This window comes from Salminus brasiliensis, chromosome 1, assembly GCF_030463535.1.
Source record: "Salminus brasiliensis chromosome 1, fSalBra1.hap2, whole genome shotgun sequence".
In the NCBI taxonomy this organism is placed as follows: domain Eukaryota; kingdom Metazoa; phylum Chordata; class Actinopteri; order Characiformes; family Bryconidae; genus Salminus; species Salminus brasiliensis.
In genome coordinates, this window is record NC_132878.1 from 25,119,465 (window position 1) to 25,146,480 (window position 27,016).

General features: G+C 38.5%; 1 protein-coding gene across 1 annotated transcript; it reads right to left on the reverse strand.

The window, feature by feature from the left end:
- Positions 1 to 239: 239 nt before the first annotated feature.
- Positions 240 to 26,995, reverse strand: LOC140543683 (uncharacterized). Its single transcript, XM_072670150.1, has 23 exons — positions 26,891 to 26,995; positions 24,139 to 24,365; positions 23,082 to 23,786; positions 21,322 to 21,981; positions 20,207 to 20,241; positions 20,027 to 20,091; positions 19,697 to 19,914; positions 18,875 to 19,128; positions 18,549 to 18,659; positions 18,287 to 18,425; positions 17,818 to 17,853; positions 16,983 to 17,234; positions 9,270 to 9,968; positions 7,489 to 8,193; positions 6,679 to 7,329; positions 4,015 to 4,082; positions 3,790 to 3,854; positions 3,486 to 3,703; positions 2,998 to 3,248; positions 2,744 to 2,854; positions 2,485 to 2,623; positions 1,683 to 1,721; positions 240 to 1,335 (listed from the first exon to the last, which is right to left on the reverse strand). The coding sequence occupies exons 2-23, from the start codon at positions 24,191 to 24,193 to the stop codon at positions 1,064 to 1,066; spliced, it is 5,748 nt and encodes a 1,915-aa protein (XP_072526251.1). The 5' UTR covers positions 24,194 to 24,365; positions 26,891 to 26,995; the 3' UTR covers positions 240 to 1,063.
- Between the last annotated feature and the right edge of the window lie 21 nt (positions 26,996 to 27,016).

Sequence of the window (27,016 nt, forward strand, 5' to 3'; positions counted from 1 at the left end):
GTTGCGATATTTTGCTCAGATCTGATTAAGCTATCTTGACATTGATACATTTATGCACTTCACCTCCGTCACCAGCAACAACTGAACTGAACTGGCTCATTTTCCAAATATTAAGCAAGTCGTCAACTTCTACATCCTTCCACTGACTGTTGTCACGGCCAAAGTTGGCTGATGACTACAGCACTAAGCGGATGCATGCAGACAAAAAGTGAGAACAGAGCTCTGGAAAGACTGCAGGCTGCAAGTGTAATATTCTTTTAACAGACTTTTGCACAGAGAAACTTTACACCATTAGTGAGGGACTGTGGCTAAATGCTCCCCAAGCTCTTAAAGTCTGTTTTAAGCAAGGAAAATCAGCAACATTTGTCATAATTAATCAAACAGCATTGTGTGAGAGGCACAGTTTCTATCTTTAAGTGCAGGGTGTACAGTTACACGTTTAGTAACGCTTCTGGTAATTTACCCCGTTAGATAAAAGGAGTAGCTGTGATTGACTGGGAATAGTGAATCAGGGAGATATTGGTGCTTCTGGTCCTGCCGCTCTCAAGCATTTCTCTCAGATTCTCAGGGAAATCTCATGTGTTTCCTGTTTTCTTTGCCAGATTGTCCAGACTGTCTACACTGTGTGTGCACTCAATTTTCCTCACATACTGCATTGTGTCTAATCACCTCAGAGACAATACAACGTCTGTGTTTTTCTTTCTGCCAAGCTGAAGAGCCCTCCTGTCAGGGTTGATGCTGTTGTAAGATCAACATTGTCTGGGTGTCTCTGCTGCTGGGGAGGAGGAGGATGGATTACCCTTTTGAGTCTTGGTTGCTTTCAAGGTTTCTTCCTCTCCTTTTGGGAGTTTTTCCTGCCACTGTCTCCACTGATTTGCTAACTTGGGGCTCAGACCCAATCTTTGTAAAGTTGCTTTGTGACAATGACTGTTGTTAAAAGTGGCATATAAATAAACTTGGACTTGAGTTAATGAAAGACACATGCTCAGCATTACTGCACAATGCTGTATCTCTATGTACAGTAATTCTTTTCTTAAAATAAGTGAGGTTGCTAAAAGGTAGTTTAGGCCCTGCTGTGTCCAGCCTCTAGTTCATCCACTAAGGAAGGTTGCTTCTTTTTAAGAAGTTCATAAAATTCCACTTTCACAGCTGTTCCTCCTGAGTCCAGAGCTCTGTACAAGATCCTCATTTGTTCCTGGAATGTATTTTCAGCTTGTATGCTGCTGTACATTTCATCACTTATCATTTCTTTTGTTAGCAGGCAGTCAGCAATTGCCATCACAGAGTAAACTTTTTGAATGAGTTTGTCCCTGTATTTGTTCACAAATTCAGCATCTGAAATTTCAATTAAAAAAGAAATTAAAATAGTTAATAAAAAAAAAACAAAGCTATGAACATATCAGCACACACAGACAGACACACACACATTCTTTTATGCATTCAATCAGAAACAAACCCATTCTTACATCTGATCTTCATGAGCATCTACAGTGGTACATGAACATTTGTGAACATCTTTTTAGCCATGTCCCCCCATTCTCCTAATTCAATTAAAGAATTGTGTGCTATTTTCTTCTTGCGTTTCAGCATGTTTAAAGGGAAAGTTAATGAATCAATGGAGTGCAGAAAGAAAATTTTAAGAAAGAAAAAAGTATTTGTGAAAATAAGGCTGTGGATTTTACCTGTATTCATGCTGAGTAGGTCTGTTTCAGTATTACAACCTAATATGACAAGACAGAAAATAAATGATTATTACTTTTAACACATTTTCTTTAAATTGTGTACTGGTTTCTGTCATGTAATAGCCTCATGGCTATTATTAAGCAGAATTAAGAATTACAGGCAGTGTTTAAGAATAATAAAATTATATATTGGCCAGTCTGAAAGCTAGAATGCAAATGGCAGCCTACTAAACTCCCAGTCTGTTTGGAAACAGCCTTACATCTTAGAGAAGAGCGCTTACTAAGCCATACTTAACCTAGCTTTCCTCTTTGAAAGAACACAACAAGAATAAAACTATTCAGAGTCAGACAGTACTGAACTTTATATACCAGTAATCTGCAGTTGTGAAAGACTTTATGATTTTATAACAATAATGTTGGACAAAAAACTAAACAAAACATACCACACATTTTGCAACCCAAAAGCCGTTTAAAACAGACTGTCTCAGAGAACTCTCATATCCATATTAAGGCAATAATAAAGCTAATAATAATATTTCTAACAAGAATAGTTTTTTTAACTTCTTATTTTTTTTTACATTTGTTTATCAATCCCCCTTCCCATGCCAATTTCGCCACCCATTCATATCTCCCCATACCACTAGCAACGCTGTACCACGATTGATGGGTAGCTAAGATGCTCAGAATAAAGACAACGGGTCCCCAGATCCGCCACACCAGGCAACTACTTTTCTTTCTATAGTACACAGAGAAGCTGTGCTCATCATATTTCAATATTGAGAAGAGTGTAGTTATTGGATACCTGTAAGAAAGAACTCATGAGGTTCCCACACTTCCACGCCATCTTCATCCAGAAGACTTACTGTGATGCTCTCAGACTTAACATACACAACAAATGCAGGGTGGTAGTTTGGACCATGGTCACGTTCAAATGTCTCAACCTACGGTTAAAAAAAACAACAGCTTAAAAAGCTGTACTCAGCATGCAAAAAAACTGTACAGCTGGATGGTATTGATGCTAATGATAACCTTTTTGCTGTCAAGGTGCAGGCTGTAGTTACCTGTGGTTGGGGTACATAAGGGTCACATAATGGCCTGTATCTTCTACCAGGTGTCAGCTGGCATTTAGAGCTGGTTCTAATATTTGTAAAGTCCAAACATTGATTCTTCACCTTGAAAAGTTATTAAGATTAATAGTGACATTTAAAAAGTCCCCAGGCTCCAGGTGATCAATGGCAAAGAAAAATGTCTAACAAGCAAACAATATTTACATTTTTGCCCTTAAAATAAAAATAAAAAAAAAACTTTTTATTACCTCCATAAGTGGCACATTCCCAGGCAACATGTGAATGTGCATTTCCCTCAAGTTGTGCCTTCCTGTTACTAGTCGGTAGAAAGGTAGCACTTGGGCATTGATGGGTCTAGCAGAGAATATCTTGGTGAGGAGGCCAAAGATTGAAAGGTCTTGAATGGCAATGATTACATGTGTGTTTGTGACTTTCAATGGTTCAATGATCTCTAGATTTCCTTTGGTGAAATGTGCTACAGCCAGCTCAACCTGACTGTCTTTGGTAACATAAGACAAATCAGAAAAAAAGATTATATAGATGTTGCAGTTGATTGACAATACATTTAGCAACAGTACACTTACAAATCTAGCAAAAATGTATCAATAAAGAGTTTGTTTTTAAAGGTAACAAGTAAACAAGTGTTTGTTAAATGAGCATTATTTGGGACCATATCTTAAAGGACATTTGCACTTACATCATAATTAATTTAAAATTGTGATTAGACTTTACTTACCAGTAAGTATCTCACAGTGTGGGAGGTGTAAATGACTTACTGACCCCTCAAAGCAGTTAATATTGTACAAAGGTCCTGCAGGCTGCATCTGACCTAAACTATCCAAGAGAGAGGTATCCCAGGAGTCTATACTGTATAGCACCTCCCCTTTTCCCTCCATGTCAAAGATGAGACTGGTCAATTCACACTGAAACTGACCAGCATGAGGGCACTGAAACCTGCAGAGCAGAAATTACAAAAAATATTAAACTCACTATCACCATCTGTCATTTGGAGAATTCCATAAGATAAAAACACATGATACCTGTGTGTGATTTTTGCCATATTCTGCATAATTTCAGGAACAAATCCTTCAGCACCTGTGCACAGCTGTTTAAGTTCGTAAGAAAATATGAGAGTTTTCTTTTAGTTTTCTGGTAAACTCTCAGTGGAGTTAAATATATATCTATCAAAGATTCTATATAAATCTTCAAAAATAATGCAATTACTGACCCCTTTTAGATTATGGTATTGACACCAATGCACTCACATTTTCACTGAAGGCATGGTGTACCGTTGCTGTTGCAGAGTAATCTCCCATTTCAGGAAGTGCCTTCACTGTACAACAAATGTTGTACATGATATGAGACATTAAATAAAATGGAGAACAGTATGCAGCATATATATATATATATATATATATATATACAGTGAGTCCAAGAAGTATTTGATCCCTTGCTGATTTTCTTCGTTGGCCCACTAATAAAGACATGATCATTCTATACTTTTAATGGTAGATGTATTCTTACATGGAGAGACAGAATATTAAAAAGAAAATCCAGAAAATAAATCTAAGGAATATATATTAATTGATTTGTATTTCATGGAGTGAAATAAGTATTTGATCCCTTAGTATTCATTAGCAGTTCTGGCTTTTACAGACCAGTTAGACACTCCCAATCAACTTGTTACCTGACCTGAAGCCACCTGTTCTCACTAATCACTTGTGTGAAAAACACCTGTCCACAGAATCAGACAGATCACACAGATTTCAAGTCTCCAACATGGGTAAAACCAAAGAGCTGTCACAGGACCTCAGAGTCAGAATTGTTGACCTTCACAAAGCTGGAATGGGCTACAAAAAGATTAGTAAGGTGTTGGATGTGAAAGTAACAACTATTGGTGCAATTATCAGAAAGTTTAAAGAGTATAACATGACAATCAACAGACCTCGGCCCGGTGCTCCAAAGAAGATTTCGCCTCGTGGGGTGGCAATGATGCTGAGAACAGTCAGAAATCGTCCTGCAACCACTCGGCAGGAGTTAGCAAATGACCTGAAGGCAGCTGGGACCACAGTTTGCAAGGAAACAATTGGCAACACTTTGCGCAACAATGGATTCACATCCTGCAGTGCCCGAAAGGTACCCCTGCTGAAGAGAGCACATGTGGAGGCGCGCCTCAAGTATGCCAATGATCATTTGAAAGATGAACCAAGTTATTGGGAGAAGGTTTTGTGGTCAGACGAGACCAAAATTGAACTTTTTGGCCTCAACTCCACCCGCCATGTGTGGAGGAAGAAAAATGCTGCCTATGACCCCAAGAACACTGTGCCCACCGTCAAGCATGGAGGTGGAAGCATAATGTTTTGGGGGTGTTTCTCTGCCAAGGGTACAGGGCTACTTCACCGCATCACTGGGAAGATGGATGGAGCCATGTACCGCACAATCCTGAGGGACAACCTCCTCCCCTCTGCCAGGGATCTGAAAATGGGCCGTGGTTGGGTCTTCCAACATGATAACGACCCTAAACATACAGCAAAGGCAACAAAGGATTGGCTCAAGAAAAATCACATTAAGGTCATGGAGTGGCCCAGCCAGTCGCCAGACCTCAATCCGATCGAAAATCTATGGAGGGAGCTGAAGGTCAGAGTTGCCAAGCGACAGCCCACCAACCTTCATGATTTAGAGAGGATCTGCAAAGAAGAGTGGGCCAAAATTCCCCCTGGTGTGTGTGCTAAACTTGTGGTTAACTACAACAAACGTCTCACCGCTGTGCTTGCAAACAAAGGCTTTGCCACTAAGTATTGAGTGTGTTTGGCAAGAGGGATCAAATACTTATTTTCCTCATTGAAATACAAATTAATTAAAATATATTCTTTAAAATTATATTCTGGATTTTTGTCTTGATATTCTGTCTCTCCATGTTAGAATATATCTACCATTAAAAGTGCAGAAGGATAGTGTCTTTATTAGTGGGTAAACAAAGAAAATCAGCAAGGGATCAAATACTTCTTGGACTCACTGTATATATATATATATATATATATATATAGATCAAAACACCTTAAAAACAAACCCAAGCTGAAAAATGCTTCTATCTAGTGGAACGGATGGATGCTAGGGTTTCAGTGTGCTCCTGAGTCTGTGTTACCTTCTGATTCTCTTCTTTTAACTAGGCTGTTTAGTCAGACCTGCTGGAGTCATCAGCCATACTTTGACAACTAATTTTATCTCTTTACCTTCTCCGAGTTAATGACTCTCCACCTGTCTGGTCTGACACCAATGGAACACTGACAACTGGACTCCCCTGCTATCTGCGTCGGACCAACTGCCCACCCACCAGGCTAACCACTAGGCTCTCCTGCTACCCACACCAGACCAGCTGCCCACCTTCCTGCTGCTGCTATCTGTCTACCGACTAAACTGAAGTGTACATGGACTCTAAATGTTTGCTGCTAATATTATTATTATCACCATAAACCATCATACTTTCATTATTATTACCATCTCTATTATGATTATATGAGTTATGCTCCAATCAGCACACCTGAGCAGTAAAATAGTATTAGGTGGTGGTAGGATTGGTGGCAATTTTTTTAGCAATATATATATATATATATTTTTTTTTACGTAGTTCTGACCAGAGGAGGATGGGCCCCCTGCCTTGGTTCCTCCCAAGGTTTCTTCTTCCAAACCTGAGGGAGTGTTTCCTTGCAATTGTCCCTGTTGGCTTTTTCACCAGGGGTCTTTTTAATGATTTGTTGATATCTATATGTTGCTTTATGACAACAGCAGATGTAAAAAAGTAAAATCTTCCAATGCAATTTTGTGTTAAAAGATTTGTAATGTGTGTGTTTATACCCCTTCTGCAAGTATACTTGTATATTTCTGAATGTGACAGAAAAACATCTCATGATATTCACAGACTGACTTACAGGTGTGTGTTTTTTCTTCTTCTGCTGCTCTCCTCTTCTCTTCACCCTCGTGCAGAATGTTTCTGTCCAATTCAAAACAACATCCACTGTTTGCCGCCACCATCTTCTCTATCTTCTCCAGCAGCTCTGTGACCTGAGTCTGATCACTCCTGTTCATATTGTTGAAAACATGATACCTGTTCCCACATTTCTCTACCAGCCAATGTAGGTCCTTCCCTTTACTCTGAATGTGCTGCTCTATTGGTCTGTGTCCCAGCCAGTCTCCACAGGTGAATAGAACTATAGTGTGACTCCACACTGTCTCAGTGAGAAGTTTCAAATGTCCCTCTATGACTCGTCTCACACTGTCTTTAAATACAGTGTCTAAACGTATGAGCAGTAGTAAAGCATGAGGTCCTGGAGGACACAGAGACAAACTGAGCATAATCTCTTGTTTTAGTAAATCAGTAACAGGTATGTCTATCGGCCATCCTGGAGCTTCAACCACAGTGACATGTCTCCCTGCTACTGTCCCCTGTCTCTTCACACACTGAGCAGTTCTCTTTAACTCAAACTCCTCTCTGCCCAGGATGGTGTTTCCTGCTGAACTCTTCCCAGCATATCTGTAACCCAGCAGCACAATCCTCAGCGCTGGGAGATAAGATGTGTGCACTGGAAGATAAAAAGAACCGTTTCTTTCTCAGAACCTTAAACAAGCCTAAAAAAGGACTGAGGTGGCTGAGGTGTCCTTATTTACTAATTACTGGTGTTTTGCACATAAATATGACTTGAACGCATGAACGCATACAATCAAGATAAAGAACAACATACCAATCCTGGTTCTGAGGTCATCTCTCCCCTTCTGCACCTTCATCATCCTCTCTTTTGCTCTCTCTTCTTCTGCTTTCCTCTTTTCTTCCACTTCCTGTAGAATGTTTTTTTTCATTTCAAAACAGCATCCACTGTTTGCTGCCACCATCTCCTCTATCTTCTCCAGCAGCTCTGTGACCTGAGTGTGATCACTCCTGTTCATATTGTTTAGAACATGATACCTGTTCCCACATTTCTCTACCAGACACCTGAGGTCCTTTCCTTTACTCTGAATGTGCTTCTCTATAGGTATGCCTCTAAGACGATCCCCAAAAGTGAACAGCACCATAGTGTGACTCCACACTGTCTCAAGAAAAGGTTTAAGATGCCCCTCTAATGCTTTTCTCTGCTTGTCTTTGAACACCGAGCCCACACGTATGACCAACAGCAGACAGTGGGGTCCTGGAGGACACTTAGATACACTGAATACAATCTCCTGTTTGCAAAACTCAGTACTTTCTTCCAAATGCTGATAAATAAACCATCCAGGAGCTTCAACCACAGTGATGCGTCTCCCTGCTACTGTTCCCTGTCTCTTCACACACTGAGCAGTTCTCTTTAAAGCAAACGTCTCTCTGCCCAGGATGGTGTTTCCTGCTGAACTCTTCCCAGCACGTATGAACCCCAACAGAACAATCCTCAGCTCAGTGAGAGGGACTGTTTTACCTGTATGAGAGGGGGGATAATATAAATTACACACAAAACAAATTAGGCGGGTTTAAAACTGTACTGCAGCCAGTCAACAGAGGCCATAAGATATGTTTTGGCTTCATTTTTTGTCATCCAGTTCACTCTGATTTAGAGTCTATGGTTTAAACACAGAGTTGCTCTTGGTTAACAGGTCAATTCTAATGAGAGGGAGAGGGAAATTGTAAATGTATTTTATTTGTTTCCTGATAAAAATTACCACCAGGATGTACTCAAATGTATTTAGAAATGGAGAGCGAATCAAGTGGTAAATGTATCTCCACAGAGTGTAATGGGAACCGGGGTGCTACTCAATACACCATTGAGGAGTTAATGTGCATGTGACTTTGAACTGTGACAGAATGATGGGAAAGAATGGCAAACTTTGGGAAACACAAGCCAGTCGGTGGTGGTTGTGTTTAGAGAGGTTCTGGGCTGCTAAGTTTTCTTGTTCTTCCAGACTTCAACTTGACCTCCACCATTTATGTTAGAACTGCATGATATTGGGAAAAAAATCCCCTTTATTATTTCAATGTATTGCTGTTCTGTGATATATATATATAGTAATATTAAAAATTACAGGAGTTTTCACCAGATTTGAACAGAGGCCAGTGATCAAACACGTGGTATTAAAATGTGCATGTTGTGTATCCTAGATTAGAGTTACATAAATTATAATGGGGTAGATATGACCAGCCTTTTTTCCTTTTGCAGCAAAACAAATGGTAGCTTGGCATGTTTCCTTGCATTTGCCTTGCATGATACTGCACATACTGCAATGTGAATACTGCACATACTGCAATGTGAATACTGCACATACACACATTGCAATGACTATGACTAAAACAACATATTCTACATTTCTAATTTCTGCCCACTGACATTACTTAATCTTGCTTAAATTGTTAATGCCTTTTGGAGAGCAGTTGATCTACTACACGCTTAACACTTCACAGTATCAGACATTTTGACTAGGGATGCTCAAACCTTAGCATGCCACTGTATGTCACAATTCCACATCTGATAAAAACTAAAGAAACATAAGCTTTGTTTACCAGTTTCTGCTCTGATGTCCTCTCGCTGTCTCCGCACCTTCCTTAATTCCGCTCTCTCTTTTTCTGCTCTCCTCTTTTCTTCCACTTCCTGTAGAATTTTTCTATCCATTTCAAAACAGCATCCACTGTTTGCCGCCACCATCTCCTCTATCTTCTCCAGCAGCTCTGTGACCTGAGTGTGATCACTCCTATTTATATTGTTTAGAACATGATACCTGTTCCCACATTTCTCTACCAGACACCTGAGGTCCTTTCCTTTACTCTGAATGTGCTTCTCTATAGGTATGCCTCTAAGACGGTCCCCAAAAGTGAACAGCACCATAGTGTGACTCCACACTGTCTCAAGAAAAGGTTTAAGATGCCCCTCTAATGCTTTTCTCTGCTTGTCTTTGAACACCGAGCCCACACGTATGACCAACAGCAGACAGTGGGGTCCTGGAGGACACTTAGATACACTGAGTACAATCTCCTGTTTGCAAAACTCAGTACTTTCTTCCAAATGCTGATAAATAAACCATCCAGGAGCTTCAACCATTGTGATGTGTCTCCCTGCTACATCTCCCTGTCTCTTCACACACTGAGTAGTTCTCTGTAACTTAAACCCCTCTCTGCCCAGGATGGTGTTTCCTGCTGAACTCTTCCCAGCACGTATGAACCCCAACAGAACAATCCTCAGCTCTTGGAGAGGGACTGTTTTACCTGTACGTGAGGAGACAAAATATATAATTAAACAAAAAAGGTGATTCTGCAAATTACCAAAAAACAAAAACATGCCCATGCCTTCAGGAAAATCCTCTGCCAACCTAACATACATACTTCCCTGTGAAATCTCAGGCTTGATCTCGACTGAGAGCCTATTGGATCACAGCATTTACAGATAGATGTTCAGCATCCATCCAACATTGATTTTATTGAACAGTGGGAAAATGTGTAAGTAAAAGGGACATTTACTGTTATAAAGTCAGACTTTACTTGTGTGCTTATAATGCCTTTACAAATGCCAAATGCCTTTTATGCTTCATGATATGGTCTAGTTTGCAAATAGATAAGTAGGACTATTTAAACCCACATGTTCTACTGTGTGTATGTAAATGTAGTTGCTGCCTAAATGGTCTCCTAATTACACTCTACACAGGTATGAAATGACTTACTCATTTGTGATCTGGAGTTCTCTCCCATCTCCTGCACCTTGATCCGAGACTCCATTGCTGTCTTTCAATTTTTTAGCTCCTGTACAATCTTCCTTTACAGTTCAAAATGGCATCCACGTCTCATTGTTGAGAACATGATGTATGTTTCTCAACCAACCCCTGGAGGTCTTTCCCTTCATTCTCAATGTGCTGCTCTATGGATGTGTCTCCAATATAAATTCTTTGAGAAACAAGCTTCAGGTGTTCCTCCAGATCTGTTCTCTCACTCTCCTTATTGTTGGTGTCTAATACAAATTATGTAGTGAAGCATGAGGTCCTAGAAGACATAAAACATACTAAGAACAATCTAATGTTTGAGAAACTCAGGTGTTTCTGTCCACCATACTGGAGCTTAGACCAAAGTGACTCGCATCTCTGTGGTCAGCGATTCTTCCCAGTGTCTCTGTTCTCCTTGCACCAAAATCCTCAGCTCTGAGAGATTGACATCATCTGCAGGACTAATATATATATATATATATATATATATATATATATATATATATATATATATATATATATAGTCTTTTATATACACATACATACACACATATTTAAAATAACATTGAATTCCCATAACATGATGTGAACACAGGGTGACAAATAGTAAATACAAGTTGTTGTAAAATGTTTAAAATAGAACATTTACATTTACATTTATGGCATTTAGCAGACGCTCTTATCCAGAGCGACTTACAAAGTGCTTTGCTATTTACCCAAGAAAGAAACCTTAGCTAGTTAGAATAGACTAATAATTCAAAGATACCTCTAAGCTTAGACATTACTAAACACGAAGAATAATTAAATAAACTGATTGTTGAACTCAGATGCTAAAGTTCACACTATTAAGATAAATTATGAATCTTTTTGCTCTATCATTTATATAGTTTTATATCAAAACTGTTTAGAACTCATTTACATACTCAAGTAAAACTACTAAAAACTACTAGTAAAAAGGGTCTAATGGCTATTTTCCAACCTTATCATTTAAAACAGTGTACACTCTTCAAAGGGTTTTTTTTAACAATGTCATAGAAGAAACATTTCCATAAAGAACCTTGTTTGTAGTAGAGATGTGTGAGTGTCACAAAACCTTTGAAGAACCATCACTTAATGTAAAGTTTCTTTACAGTCATATATCTCTCTTACATATGTGGGTCTTTAATTGTATCTTTAAAAAAAGATTTAAAGCACATTTATTGTGCTTTTATTATTGTATATAATTTAGAATGGTTTATGTAAATAACCTCTGTTCTGATTGGCTGCATGGTGTCTCATTTAGAAAGCAGTCCTGCCTTAAACACTTATTGTATCTGTCTTACATGTGTTTTCTTCCATCCTCTATAAAGAACACACTTGCCTAACATTCAGGAATTCAGGAAACGGGTTGTTTACGAAACGTTCTCGTTCCTGTCGACGATGTGTTTAAGTGGCATGTGTGAAGAACCTTTTTTAAATGTTTAAAGAAATAAATATAAAGGTCTTTATCGATGTAAAGGTTCTTTACAATCACCGCATATTTGCAAAAGATCTAGATTGTTGGATTTTTTGTTAGCTAGATATTCTTATTGTTTTTTTTCGTGGCAGCGACGACATGGACATTCTGCTTCCTCAATCGTCTACGGTTTTTTTTTTTCTTTTTTTTTTTTAACCAACGCCTCGGGCTAGGTTCAGTTCCTGGAGTGTAAGGCAAACTCTGGGCTTATGAGTTGTGTTTTGAAGCAAAATCACCATTTAAACAATAAAAGTTCAGACGAGACTGATCTCAGTCAACATGCAGCACCTCTAGAATCAGACAGAGTGGCTCTTCAGCTCAGGATTTACAGTGAACTTTACATCACATCTAACTGCTGGAGCTCAACACGCAAAGATCATGAGTGTAAAGATATAACCCTTACCTCCTTCTCTCGGTCTTTGGGGAAACGAAAGCAAGCTTCGCGCACACACACACAGACAGTAGCTCCGCCCCTTTTGGTTGACGAGGCGAGGCGAGTGCAGGCACATCTGGACTGGGCCCAGTGTGTCAGAGATGGAAAGTAAAGTATAAGTAAATAAGCCAGTTGCCATTCCTGTAAAACATTAAACAATATAAGGTAAAGGTGCACGTATTTGTCACTGTACTGTGTACACTGCACAGTGAAATGTGTCCTTTACATTTAACCTATCTGTGGTAGTGAACACACACACACACACATAATACACATATATATATAATTTCTTATATAATCTTTCGGAAGTCTTTCTGAAATAACGAACATTTTAAATGCTAAACTTAATGAAGTCTACCGGATAAAAATGATACATTTTAAATTGTTGTAATTCCTGAGACACTAGAAGTTTCCCCGGGTCCCTAGCAGTCTGTCGTTTTGACGGAAACGGAAACGGATGCTGAATAATCATAAAAAAAAGTTAATAAACCATGTATTAAGAGCCGCAATTAAGTCATAGTTAACCAATATGTTCAATTCTCAATATGTTCTTATTAAATCACTTATTTCTACGGTTTCGTATGTCCCTCAAATTACTGTCCACCATGTCTGAGTGCTGTCCCCGCTCCCTGAGCCTCACGCTCGCCCGCGCGCCCGTCAAGTTCATTTGTCTTTTGGCGCCAAGCGCGTGAGTGAGTGTGTGAGCTCTGTAGGTATCCAACTGTTCTGCTGAAACCTGAGGTTTAACAAATCAGCTAAACGTGTCCTTCTGCTCATCTCTGTGCTTGCTTTTGCACTGCTCACATTACTGTCGATGTCTAAGTCCGAGGAAAAGAGTCAGACGTGTGTGTCCGAGCGTGCTCAGTCAGGTACGCCGATTAGCTACTTCAGCAGTTTCACGTGAACCAATTTTACTCGAGCTAATAGTGTTTAACATTCATATTAATGCTGTATATTATATTAATATTGCCAAGTACAGTGGAGTTATATTAATTGGTGATGTAGGGTTGCCAACTTCTTCAAATGGAAATAAAGGGCGCAAGGGTAGGGTAGAGGGGTGGAGGTCCACCCGATAAAAACAATAATAATAATTTCTTTTAATTTTCTCCAATTCGACATATATATATATATATATATATATATATATATATATATATATATATATATATATATATACACATACATATATATATATATACATACATATATACATATACACATACATATATATATACATACATATATACATATATATATATATATCTCCACTTTTAGTGGATCAGTTTGAGTTGAACCTCAGAAATCTTATATTATATTGTGGTTATTAAAACACTAGCTACACTAGCTTCTACACTCATATATACACTCATGTCTACACCACGGCAACGTTTCTTAAAAATATTTAAAAACTGTCTGCTTCACCTAAAAAGTGTCATACGTTAACAGGCATAAATTCACATTAAAAAAACCCATATCTATAACTTCCTACATGTGTGTTCTTTCATCCTCTATAGAGAACACACCTTTCTAACATTCTAACAACACGTGATTACTATTAGCTGGATTAACACACTGCAAAACTGAAGAAAAAACAACTTGGCATATTTGGAAAAAATAATGGCACATTAAATACCATGTTATTTTTATATATATGTTGCATAAATGTATAATGTATAATGTATAAACAGGTTGTTTATAAAACATGTTTGTTTTTTGTAGATAATTTGTTTAGTTATGTAAACACTCTCTGAGTGAAGCCATAAAACAACCATTTTTGGTTCCATAACGGACCAAGTGATATGTGTGAAGAAACCTCTTAAAATGTTTAAAGAAATAAATATAAAGGGCTTTATCAATGTAAATGTTCTTTATCAGTTAAAAAAATATCCATGTAAATATCATTAAGCAATGTAAAGGTTCTTTATCAATGCAAACAATTATCCATGTTAAGGTTCTTTATCAATGTAATGGTTCTTTATATAATGTTTTTTTATCAATGTAAACTTCTGTTTAGTGTCGGACTGAGCTCGGAGACTGCCTTTTTGGATCTTGCACCTCTGTGACAGCATTTCTCACAATGAGAAGAGCCCACTTTCTTTGGGCCGTGGAACATTACAGACTGGCTGAGGGAGAAGAGGGCTATGTAGTGACTACATGGTTACATGTACTACTACATGGCTCTGAGGTAGAGGGGCAGAGTTTGTCTCATTTAAAATTCTTGGTTTTAATAGTCTCATCTCGTATCAGTTCAATATGGAACATGTCTTTTAGTTTCCACGGGGCAATTCCATATTTTAAAGGATGGTTGGCAATCGTAAGGTGATGTGAGGTGGAAGGGCTGTGGTTTTCAGTGGTCTGATAAGCAGATCTCCAAATCTAATTGGACGGCTTTGGCAGCGATGAACAGTTCACCAGTTTTCCGAATAAGCTGGATCTTTACCTCCAGTCTGTTAAAACCAGTAAGTAGCTGAAACAGAGAAGTTAAAAAGGACAGAGCACAATTAAACCGCAAATGCACACACAGCTCATCTAGTCCCTGTAGTGAAGTACTGCCAATAGAATAGGACTCTAGAACAGATAAACATGATCCTATTGGCACCATGACCAATGCCAAGTGTGGGCTAGAAGGGTATAAAAACCCCCAGCATTGAGTTGTGGAGCGGTGAAACTGTGTTCTCTGAAAATGATGGTGCTCTATCCTTTTGGGACAAGTTGGGGAGTTGAGGAGGGATGGTGATCATTCAACATTCCAACCTCAACAGCGCTCTTTTCGACGAATGCTAACAAATCCTCACAGCAATGCTCCAAAGTCTATTAGAAAGGCTTTTCTTTTACAGTACAGACAGTTACTTCAACAATAGCAGGTTAATTGAATTCAGAAGAAACAACAAATGAGCAGGTAACCAAATAGTTTTGGCCATATTGTGTATAAATCATTTATTAATTATGTAAAAAAAAAAACAAAAAAAAAAAACACACCTTTTGTTAAAAAGTTTTTTACTTTAAGCACATTCAGAAGTGTGCACATTTATCACTGATGTTCTGCTCCACAGCTCCAACCTCCATGCTTTTTAATCCCCTTTTGCTACACTCTTTAAGATGTCAGCATAGCAAAATGAGCACCATTTCCACCACACAACAATGAAGACAGTAAAAATTGATTATTATTAAAATTGACGTATTAACATCTATTTTATTCAAACATGTGTATAAAAAAAGGATTATACAATCCTTGCTGTTTTACCTGTGTGTTCGACATTAATCCTTCCATCAGTGGTCGCTGATATTTTAGCTTAGTGCACTATGCTCACTTGTTTTGTATACACAATATGTGCATATACTTCAATAATCTACTAATGCAAACTAGAAAAGTGCACTTCCTGAAGCAAACATGGAATGGGTGCACAGTTAAAAATAGATTCCACCTCCAGGCAGTTGCTAGGCTGTCACTATGTGGTTCCCAGTGGCTTCCATGGCGTTGCTACCTGGCAGCTATGGTATCTCAAGTGGTTATCGTGGTGTTGCTAAGTGCTTGCCAGATGGTACTACAGCCTTGCAAGCCTTGATATGTGCAGATATTATGGTATTGTTTAGTGGTTTCTAGGGTGTTGCACAATCAGACCAAACAATCTGGTATTATAATAGTGTTGATATCTTAAAACCTGTGGAACAAGTTACACAGCATAAATCCTATAGAAAAATAATAAAGAAAAGGAACATAATTCAGATAACAGTACAGTTATAGCTATAAAAGCTGCACACCTCTTTCTCCTTCTCCATGTTTTGTTTTCCATTAAAGACTTAGATTGAGTTTATTATTGCCTTAAACATCTACATACAATGCCAATAATTACTAAAATCAGGTTATTAAAAAATATGCCATTTTATGTTACTGAGGTTACATATCTGTACACACCCTTAGCTTAAGAAAAAAAGCTATGAGCTTGTCTGTCACACCTGCCCTTGTTTTGCCCTGCCATGTGCTTTCTAGCACATGGCTTTGTTTTGTATCTCGTCAGTTCTGGTCCCTCCTGTGCCTAAGTGTTCACACCTGTACTCAGCTCCTTGCAACATCCTCTTGTTTCCCATCCAGATGTCCCTCGTCCTGTCTTGTGTATATCTATCCCTGGGTTTCACGCTTGCCTTTGTCTGTTCTTGTGTTTGTTTTCCCTGTCAGTCAGCGGTTTGTCAATTCAGTGTCCAGTGGTTACCTTGATTAATTCATGTTCCTATGTGTATCTAGTCAGTGTCTCCTTGTTACCTCGCTTTGTTTATGTCCTTAGGTTTTCTTGTCTTCTTGTCTTAGTCTGGTACATGCGTCCTTGGGTTAATGTTCTTGGGTTTGCCTGGTTAGTGTGTAGAAGTCCCCTGTTCTTGTTTCTTTGTATCCTGTTTTGCCTTAGTTTCACATATATGTAAATAAACCTGCCTGCAAGTACGTCTGCTTCCTGCTTCAACATGCCACATGACATTGTCACACTTGTTTCTGCATGTTTTTGCCCATTCCTCCTGGCATATCCTTGCAAGCATTTTGTGCAGTATGTGGCTGGTGTGGTACAAAATAATTTCCCATCAAAATAGTCTTTATGTCTTCATGCATTCCAGGTGCTCCACTAAGTAAGGCTGCTTATCTTTAAGAATTTTATAGAATTCCCCTTTCACTTCCGGTCCTCCAGAGTGTAAAACAGCATACAAGACTCTCATTTTGTCCTCGTTAGTGTTTTCTTTATGTACCTTGTTGTACTCTTCATTAGAGATCATGTTTTTACTATTTAGTTCATCTGCAATCTCCATTACTGATGAAACTCTTGCAATGAGCTGTGCCCTGTGTTTATCAACAAATTCAGCACCTGAAATTAAAATGAAAGTATGTATGAAGACTTAGAAGCAAACACGCAGAGTTCCCTCCTGACTGAAATAAACAGATTACATACATCAATTAAGGTAACACTTTGTTATAAAGGCCTTACAGTAGCTTTGTAAATGTAAACCATGGATAAAATAGCCGAAACTCTACTGAAATATTTACACACACACACTTTGTTTTTTTTGTCTTGCTGCAAGACCCTTTTGTAGGTTATGCTCAATCCAAAGTTACACCCTTGCTCCAACGCCAGTGTAAATTACTCTAAGGCAGGGCACCAACGCTGAAGTGGAGCTAGACAATTTTTTAATTATTAATTTTTAAGTGTCTGCGCTCGTAAATCTTTTCTCCACTTTTTGATTCAGTCTACTGTATCTATTAACTAGTCCAATACATCTGATACAACCACCAGTCAGCATCACGTTAGATCATCTGAATAAATAAGGTCAGTAACAAATATGATTAACTCATGTAGTTGTAGAAAAAAAGTCAGTGTGTAGGGGTGGATGAAAAGCAAGCAAAAATGAGGCTACAACCATGTTCACACATATACACACAAAATGTCATACCTGAAATAATGCTGGGATTGGTCTCACTACTACAACCTAATACAACAAGACAGAAGCCAAAGGTTACACATGCGCACCCTCAAGTGATCAAACAATACATTTGATCTGTTTTTATCTGATTAAGCATTGTGGAAAACAGCAGAAATGCAGCTCAGATAAATTTCTTTAAAAAAGTCACATTAACACAGAACAATAATAAAACGTTGTATTTGACCAAACAATTGTTTAGGTTTTTAGACTCCTTACTTTGCTGTACTCTATAACTTTGTTTTTTGGTTCATTTAGAAACAAGAGAGATGAAGTACTTTAATTAATATGCATAAGCTCATTAACATGTTAATTTTGATCACATGTAAAACATGAGTGGCAGACTGACAAGCAGTTCATACCATCTAGATCATTTAAAATCCTACCATTCAATGTACTGGATGCATTACTGCTGCCTACAGTGGAAACACAACAAGATTACCTGTAAGAAGAATCTCACGAGGTGCCCACACTTCTGCACCATCTTCTTCCAAGAGACTTACTCTGATGCTCTTAGCCTTCACTAACACCACAAACGTAGGATGGTAGTTTGGTCCGTTGTCACGTTCAAACGTCTCAACCTAAGAAAAATAAACACCAGCATGCAAAAATTTCTCAGCTGTAGACAACCACTACTGGACAACTTTGACAACTAAAGGGGTATCATTAGCATCCATGCTACCAATGTGCAAGCTGTAGTTTACCATTGGTTGGGATACATAAGGATCACAGAGTGGTTTGTATTTTTTTCCAGGTGTCAGCTGGCAATTGGAGCTGGTCTTAAAATTAGTGAAGTCCAAATTCTGATTCTTAACCTGGAGAAGCAGAAATTTTTTAACTCATGGTCACAATTGAGAAATCTTGCAGTGGAGCAACAATGATGCAAAATGAAGATCAGAAAAATGTTAGTAAAGATTGCATCATATCAGATTCCTGCAAAAAAAGACACATTTCTAAGTAAATACTGACAACTATCTAATAAGCTTTGCACATGAGATCATAAATATGAATTCTCAAAATGATAGATTACCTCACTTAGAGGCACATTCTTTGGCAACAAATGGATATGCAGCTCTCTTTGGTCTTGCCTGCCAGTTACTTGTTTGTAGAAGAACAGCGCTTGGGCTTTGATGGGTCTGGGAAGGAATATCTTGGTAAGGAGGCCAAAGGGGGAGAGGCCTTCAACGGCAATGATTACATGTGTGTTTGTCACTTTCTGTGGTTCAGTGATCTGTAGATTGTCTCCAGTGTAATGTGCCACAGCCAGCTCAACCTGATTATCATCTGTAAAAAAATCAGAAGAATGATCACAGTTCACAGCAATATATAATTACAGGAAATGTAAGTTATGTTAAGTCATTCAAGAGTTCAATTATACTCTGGTCCTGTGCAAATCTCAAAGCATTTGCACACTTTAATAGTAACAATAGCAGGCTAGCTGCACTTATCAAATGAATGAATGGATGTTTTGAAAGTGAGCTAAACTGAGCAGACCACCTGTTGCATACCTGCTGCATGCAGCAGATCTCCCTTGGATTGAAAAACCATTTGTGTTACAGCCTACAGTCAACATGCTCAAGTGGGGATTATATGGGTGGAACGTGGAACAAAATGTGACCCATGACTTATACACCTTTTACATAAAATAACAATACTCTAAATATGGCCAATGATTCCAAACGTTTAAATGCAATTCAATTGGTTTGTAAATTATGTAATGCTTACTTAAAGCCACTGTTGCCTCATGTAGGATTGTTTGACCATGTTTCTTACACAATGCTGAAACATACTTCCTGCTTAATTAACTTCACCAGGATTACAAAGATCAGAGCTGGTCAAAAATGAAACCTACCAGTGAATCTCTCGCAGTGTGGGAGGTGTAGATGACTAACTGACCCTTCAAAGCAGTCAACATTGTAGAGAGGTCCTGCAGGCTGCATCTGGCCTAATCCATCCAATGGATAGGTATCCCAGGAGAGTAGCCTGTACAGCACCTCTCCTTTCCTCTCCATCTCAAACACGATGTTGGTCAGTTTGCACTGAAACTGACCGGCACAAGGACACACAAAACTGCAGGGCGAAAGATCGATTTATTCAGCACATGAAATTGTCTGTCATCGTCTATCGGCCATATGGCTATTCTTTTCTTTTAGGAACTCAATGATATAAGCAAACACAGTACCTGTATGAAATATTGCTCTTGTCATTCTTCACATCAGGCATGAATTCTTCAGCACTTATTGAGGGCTGTTGAAGTAGACCATGGTGTAAACATTTTCAATATAATATCTTTTTCAATGAAAAAGAAATAGGATTCTTTAACAGATTTGCACATTATACAGGTAAATGCTGGTCTACTCACATTTGCTGTGTCTGAACTCTCAGGAAGCTCCATCTCTACATGAGAAGAATGAATCTGCTCAGTTAAGCTGATAGAATAACCCACACAAGTGCTCTTTATAGGCAAATAGCTTGCCATATGATTATGCCATTAACAAAATGATTAAAACAATGTCCCCAAAGAAAATGTGCAGCAGTCTATAAAACAAGTCAGACCACAGTTCAGGCTGACACAGGCTTAAAGGTTGACGATTTGCAGTATATGATGCTATTGCATTCGAACTGCATGTGATTCATGTAATATACAGTACTGATAGAAAAATTACTTTTTGTACTATTTATTGATAATAGAAGAACCTAATGAAGAGTGATGATAAAACAAGGCACTGTATTTTGACTCTGTCATGTCTATGACATATGACATATGTATATGTAACAGCACATTAGATTTGACTTTTTGCATGTTGGCGGGGACTTGTGCTTAATTAGACCTTGCTTATTTCTATTACATTGCTCTCCGTTTCAAAATGGTCATCATCATTTCCTGCCCCCATCTCCTCTATCCTCTCCAGCAGCTCTGAAACCTGATTAATATCACGTCTGTGAACATGTCATGCTGAGAACATGATAATCACGTTTGATAGCACACGGCTGATTGTACACATTAAATTAAAGAGTTGCCTACCTACAACTAAGGTTTCCATCACAGATGACTAGCTGGTAAGCTAGCAAGCTGTTAAAACAGCTTCGAATAACATGTTTTCCAAGCTAAGCTGCTTTATAGCCAGGTACTGGCTGACCAGCATGAGAGTGTTTAAAAGACAACAAATGCTGGTTTATGCTGGTCCGGTACTGGTGTGGTGTGGCCCTGGTTGACTAGCATATTATAGTTATTATGCCCAAACCTGGCGCTCTTTTCTTTTTTTTCCCCATTCTAAAATTGTACAAAAAATATTAATACAATAAAAATCTTGCTCGAGATTTAACTTTATGCCTTTTGGAGATCAGTTCATTTTCTACACATTTAACTATTCACAGTATCACACATTTTGACTAGGGGTACCCAAACTTTTGCATGCCACTGTACGTCACAATTCTGCATATGATATTATCTAAAGAAATATAAGCTTTGTTTACCCATTTTTGCTCTGATGTCTTTTTGCTGTCTCTGCTTCTTCATTTTTTCCACTTTCTCTTCTTCTGCTGCTCTCCTTTTTTCTCCACAGTTTGCCGCCACCATCTCCTCGATCTTCTCCAGCAGCTCTGTGACCTGAGTGTGATCACCCCTGTTCATATTGTTGAGAACATGATACTGGTTTCCACATTTCTCTACAAGCCACTGGAGAGCATTCCCTTCGCTCTCAATGTGCTGCTCTATAGGTGTATCTCCCAGCCAGTCTCCACAGGTGAACAGCACTATAGTGTGACTCCACACTGCCTCAGGAAAAAGTTTTAGATGCCCCTCTAATGCTTTTCTCTGCTTTGCTTTAAATTTCGAGTCCACACGTATGACCAACAGCAGACAGTGGGGTCTTGGAGGACACAGAGATAAACTGAGCACAATCTCATGTTTAAGTAACTCAGTGCTCTCCTCTACACGGATATTCCTCCACCATCCAGGAGCTTCAACCACTGTGATGTGTCTCCCTGCTACATCTCCCTGTCTCTTCACACACTGAGCAGTTCTCTTTAATTCAAACTCCTCTCTGCCCAGGATGGTGTTTCCTGCTGAACTCTTCCCAGCATATCTGTAACCCAGCACCACAATCCTCAGCTCTGGGAGATGCAGCCGGTCACCTAAAACAGGAAAAAAAGCATGACCACAAAATAATCATAATTAACAAATAAAGATTTTAACCACACTAAAGACATACATGACATAGAATGTGTAATACATGTATGCTCATTCTTGGTATTCATACTATTGAAATATAAACTTTGGCTATAAAAATTATCCTTCCCCTTGCATGTTTTTACCTTTTATAGTTTTTATAAGTGGAATCATGGTCAGTATAATTGAGCTTTTTTGACAAATATTTACAAAACAAAACTCTTTAAGAAACAAGGTCTCAGAAACGAGTTTCCAAATGTAAATGCACGGCATTGACGGAGGTGAACATTTTACCAGCTTCCTGAATAAACTGTATATTTACCACCAGTTTCTTAAAACCAATAAATAACAGGAATCCAATACAGTTAAACGGGAGTGTGTGTGGGGGGGGGGTTGATTTCAGATGGGCGATGCCAATTTTTATTTTGCTTATTTAAAATTACTTTGATTTGATATATAATTACAATGGCGAAGAAATACTAAAACAATAATTCTACACATAATACATTTAGGAGACTGTAATTCTACTTGAATAAAAAAAGCTTAAACTTCAATTTATACTTACGTATTTTCTAACTGGAATATTTGTACGTCTACTTAAGTATGGGACATTCCTCTGCCACCTCTGAATTTCTTAAACACATTGCAAAATGAAGAAACACATTCCTGAAAATGTTTTGCTGTCTTCTTGGGTACTTATCCTTCTTTTCCTAGTTCAATGCTTCTGTTTAGGGGAGCCCATGACTGCTCATTGTTTGAGGATTTAAGAGAATATCTAAAGAATATTATATTATGAAATGTTAATTGCTAATGGCTAAGGAAATTGGTCATTTCAAATGATCACTGTGACCAAATCTCTTGGAGTTCCCCAATCACCTGCACGGCGCTCCTTCCCTTTTTTGCACTCAAATTTTTAAATTTTACAAAAACATAATACACTAATACAACGGTTAAAAAAAAAATCTTTAACTTCAAGCCTATTTACAAAAGCAGGCATTTTGACTAGGAGTGGACACACAATCCTACTTCTAATATTCAAAAGTAAAAAAAACCATTGTGTGCTTACCCATTTTTGCTCGGATTCCATCTCGCCGTTTCTGCACCCTTTTCATTCTTAATTCCGCTCTCTCTTTTTCTACTTTCCTCTTTTCTTCCACTTCCTGTAGAACATTTCTGTCCATTTCAAAACAGCGTCCACTGTTTGCTGCCACCATCTCCTGTATTTTCTCTAGCAGCTCAGTCACCTGAGTTTTATCACCTCTCTTCTCATTGTTAAGAACATGATACCTGTTCCCACATTTCTCTAACAGCCACTGCAGGGCCTTCCCTTTACTCTCAATGTGCTGTTCTATGGGTGCATTTCCCAGACAGTCCCCACAAGTGAACAGCACTATAGTGTAACTCCATACTGTCTCAGTAAGAAGTTTCAAGTGTTTCTCCAATACTGTTCTATGATTCTCTGTAAATGGGAGGCCCAAATTTATGACCAACAGCAGACAGTGGGGTCCTGGAGGACACTTAGATACACTGAGTATAATCTCCTGTTTACGAAACTCAGTGCTCTCTTCCAAAAGTTCACTAATAAACCATCCAGGAGCTTCAACCAGAGTGACATGTCTGCCTGCTACTGTTCCCTGTCTCTTCACACACTGAGCAGTTCTCTTCAAAGCAAATTCCTCACAGCCCAGAATGGTGTTTCCTGCTGAACTCTTCCCAGATTGGACACGTCCCAGCAACACAATTCTCAGTTCTGAGAAAAGCCGTGTTTTACCTTTATGGGCACAAAAAAAAAAAAAAAAAAAAAAAAAGATTTAAATTTAAATGTTATTCTACACTCAAACATCTGACTTGATGTGCAACAACTTGAAGAATCCTCTTAGTGGGTTTGTTTGTTTTGTAATCATACATACATACACTGTACAGACACATTTCGCTGTACAGTGTACACTGTACAGTGACAAATATGTGCACCTTTACACACACACACATATATATATATATATATATATATATATATATATATATATATATACACATACACACATTATATATTATTATATTCTTACATATTTATTATTAACAATGAGATGCTGTGTGGATGTAAATTGTGTGAAGTGTCTTACTCATTTGTGATCTGGAGTCCTCATTTGTCTTCTGCACCTTTATCAGATTCTCCATGGTTCCCTTTTCAATTTTTCATTTTTTCAGAACATGATACCTGTTTCTCAACCAGCCACTGGAGGCCTTTCCCTTCATTCTCAATGTGCTGCTCTATGGGAGTCTCCAGTACAAATGACACTCTTTGAGAAACAAGCTTCAGGTGTCTCTTTTTTTACAGCCTTCTCAGGTCCTGAAGGAAATAAAACAAAACAAATGAAAACACGACACACTGAGCACAATTTCCTGTCCACCATCCTGCAGCTTAAGCCAAAGTGATGTTCAACTCTTTTCAGTGGTTTCTAGTGGACTCGCCAAACACATTAAAATAACAAATATCAACTATAAAAATGCATTAAATTGTCAGTTTGTGATTACTCCAATAGTATTATCATAATATGCTGTGAACATATGGAGACAAAACCATGAATAAAGTCATAAAAGTATACAATTCAATTAAAAGAAATAGCCAAATTAACTCTGTAAATTGCTGACATTCTAGCTAGCAGCATTATGATCATTTCTTTTAAGCCTGTTGTTTGTATGACACTGTATAAAATACCTTACTTTTTATGTTTCTGTTGCTTGTTTGCGAAAGTAATGGCACATTTAATACATTTTCCCCCTGCAGTATAAATTCAGAAACTAAATAAGAATTGTTCAGCAAATTTTGAATATTTAAATGGGGGTTTGTTCACTTATTTACACTTTAAACAAAACGTTAATTGACCAGAGGATGCAAAAGACTATTTATCTTGTGCAAAGGATGCACAAGACTATTTATGTGCGTTTAAGTGTGTTGACCTTTGCAGTTTTAGTTTTACCTATATGCATAATGTAGGGAGTGATTGAAAAACTTCACAATATTTACAAAGTATATATGCACCATGGGGATATCCAAAGAGCTCTCTATCCAAAAAGCAGAGGTGCAAGAAGGAATACAGAAAAGAATCAGTGCCAAACTGAAAAGCAATCACTGCAGTGGAAAAATGGGAAATGCAATGCACACAATGCATTGCTTTTTCATAGTAACATACAGACTACATAAGAAAATGAAAAGCAAACATGTCCATTGGACACAAAACTTAATCGTTGCACAACCGCAAACGCACATGAGATTGTGTTTAAAGTCTGACATGTGGAAACCAGTATATTTCAATAGGCTAAAAGCATCATATCAGAGAACGCTCCCAGCAGATGTACAGGAAGATATTTGAATATAATTAAATGACTATATCTGAGTAATTAGGATAGTAATGAAGGGAACTAAGCTTTAAGAAATATACACATACACATATTACACTTTTGGATCACTCAAGCAAATATTGCCAGTGAGCTCAGAAAGTACAAAGCATCTGGGAAAAAAAATATAATTATCGTGATAAACTCATGAAAACGTTCACAATCCCTTGATGGCAATGGTCAAAAGCCGATCCGCACCAAGAGCCCTTCGAGATTCAAGTACGGCTCGGCTCGACCCGCCATCCCTCAAAATCCGTGGAAGACAAGCGTCCAGGCTTTTTCCTGTCCTGCACCAAAGTGGTGGAACGAGCTGCCCCTGGGTGTCCGAACAGCAGAGTCGCTCGCGGTCTTCAAACGCAGACTGAAGACCCTCCTCTTCAGAGAGTACTTGGGCGAGTGGTCACCTTATTGACTTGTGTTCAGTAGTGTCTAAACTTAGAGGTATTATGCTTAAATTTGTAGTCTATTCAAACTAGCTGAGGTTTTTCTTGGGTAAATAGCAAAGCACTTTGTAAGTCGCTCTGGAGAAGAGACAAGTAGGACATGTCGATAGGTAGCTAGCTAGCATAACTCTAGAAACTCTAGGAAATGTTTCCAAAGAGCTTTTACACACACACACACACACACACACACACACAGTGTAAACAGGAAACCCGTCTATATCATGAAGTTTAACAGCATTATTCGTTACTTGTTTTGTTCTGTAACTGTTAGCACTAGCACCAACACAGCAGCTGTAGTTTGTTGTCTTTCATCTTCTGCACGGATTAATCTAGCTACGCTTTGATAAGATATGAATCTCCCACAGATGTCGGACACGACACTAACACTTCCACAGTAAGGGGCTTGCATGACATCAACGACATTTACATCCTGTTTCCCCAAACGCTTACTTTTAGACACCCTTAGCGAGTGTAACGTTTAAGCGGGCTTGAGAGTGAGAGTTGTGCAGCCCTGACTTACATTTACATTTACATATATGGCATTTAGCTGACGCTCTTATCCAGAGCGACTTACAAGGTTACTCGTATTACAGAGGTGGGCCAATGTAGTGTTAGGAGTCTTGCCCAGGGACTCTTATTGGTGTAGCGCAGCATAGTCACCCAGACCGGGAATCAAACCCTGGTCTCCCACATGGTGTTGTTATAACGCAATGGTAGGTGGTGGTGTTATCTGTTGCGCCACACCAACCACGTTGACTTGGAGCGAAAGCACGGTTTTAACATAAACGCCAAGACGAGCTGATCTCAACCAGCATGCAGGAAACACCACCACCATCATCATCATCGGGACAGAGAGAGTGGACCCTCAGCCCGTGTTTTTTTTGTTTTTTTTTTTAATTAAACACTACCACACCAAACTACTGTAGGTCAACCTCTGAAATTCATGAGCGATAAGTTTTTTGTTTTTTTTAAAAAAAGGGCTAGACTAACTCTTATTTCTTAAAAAGAAAATACTAAAAATAATGTGCCTCACCTGTCCATCGGTCTTTGGCGAACGAATCAATAAAACGAAAGCACTGGCCATCACAGTAGCCCCTCCCTTTTTTAGTCAAGGAAAGACGAGGCGAGATCAGACTGAACCAATTCATACAAAAAAATA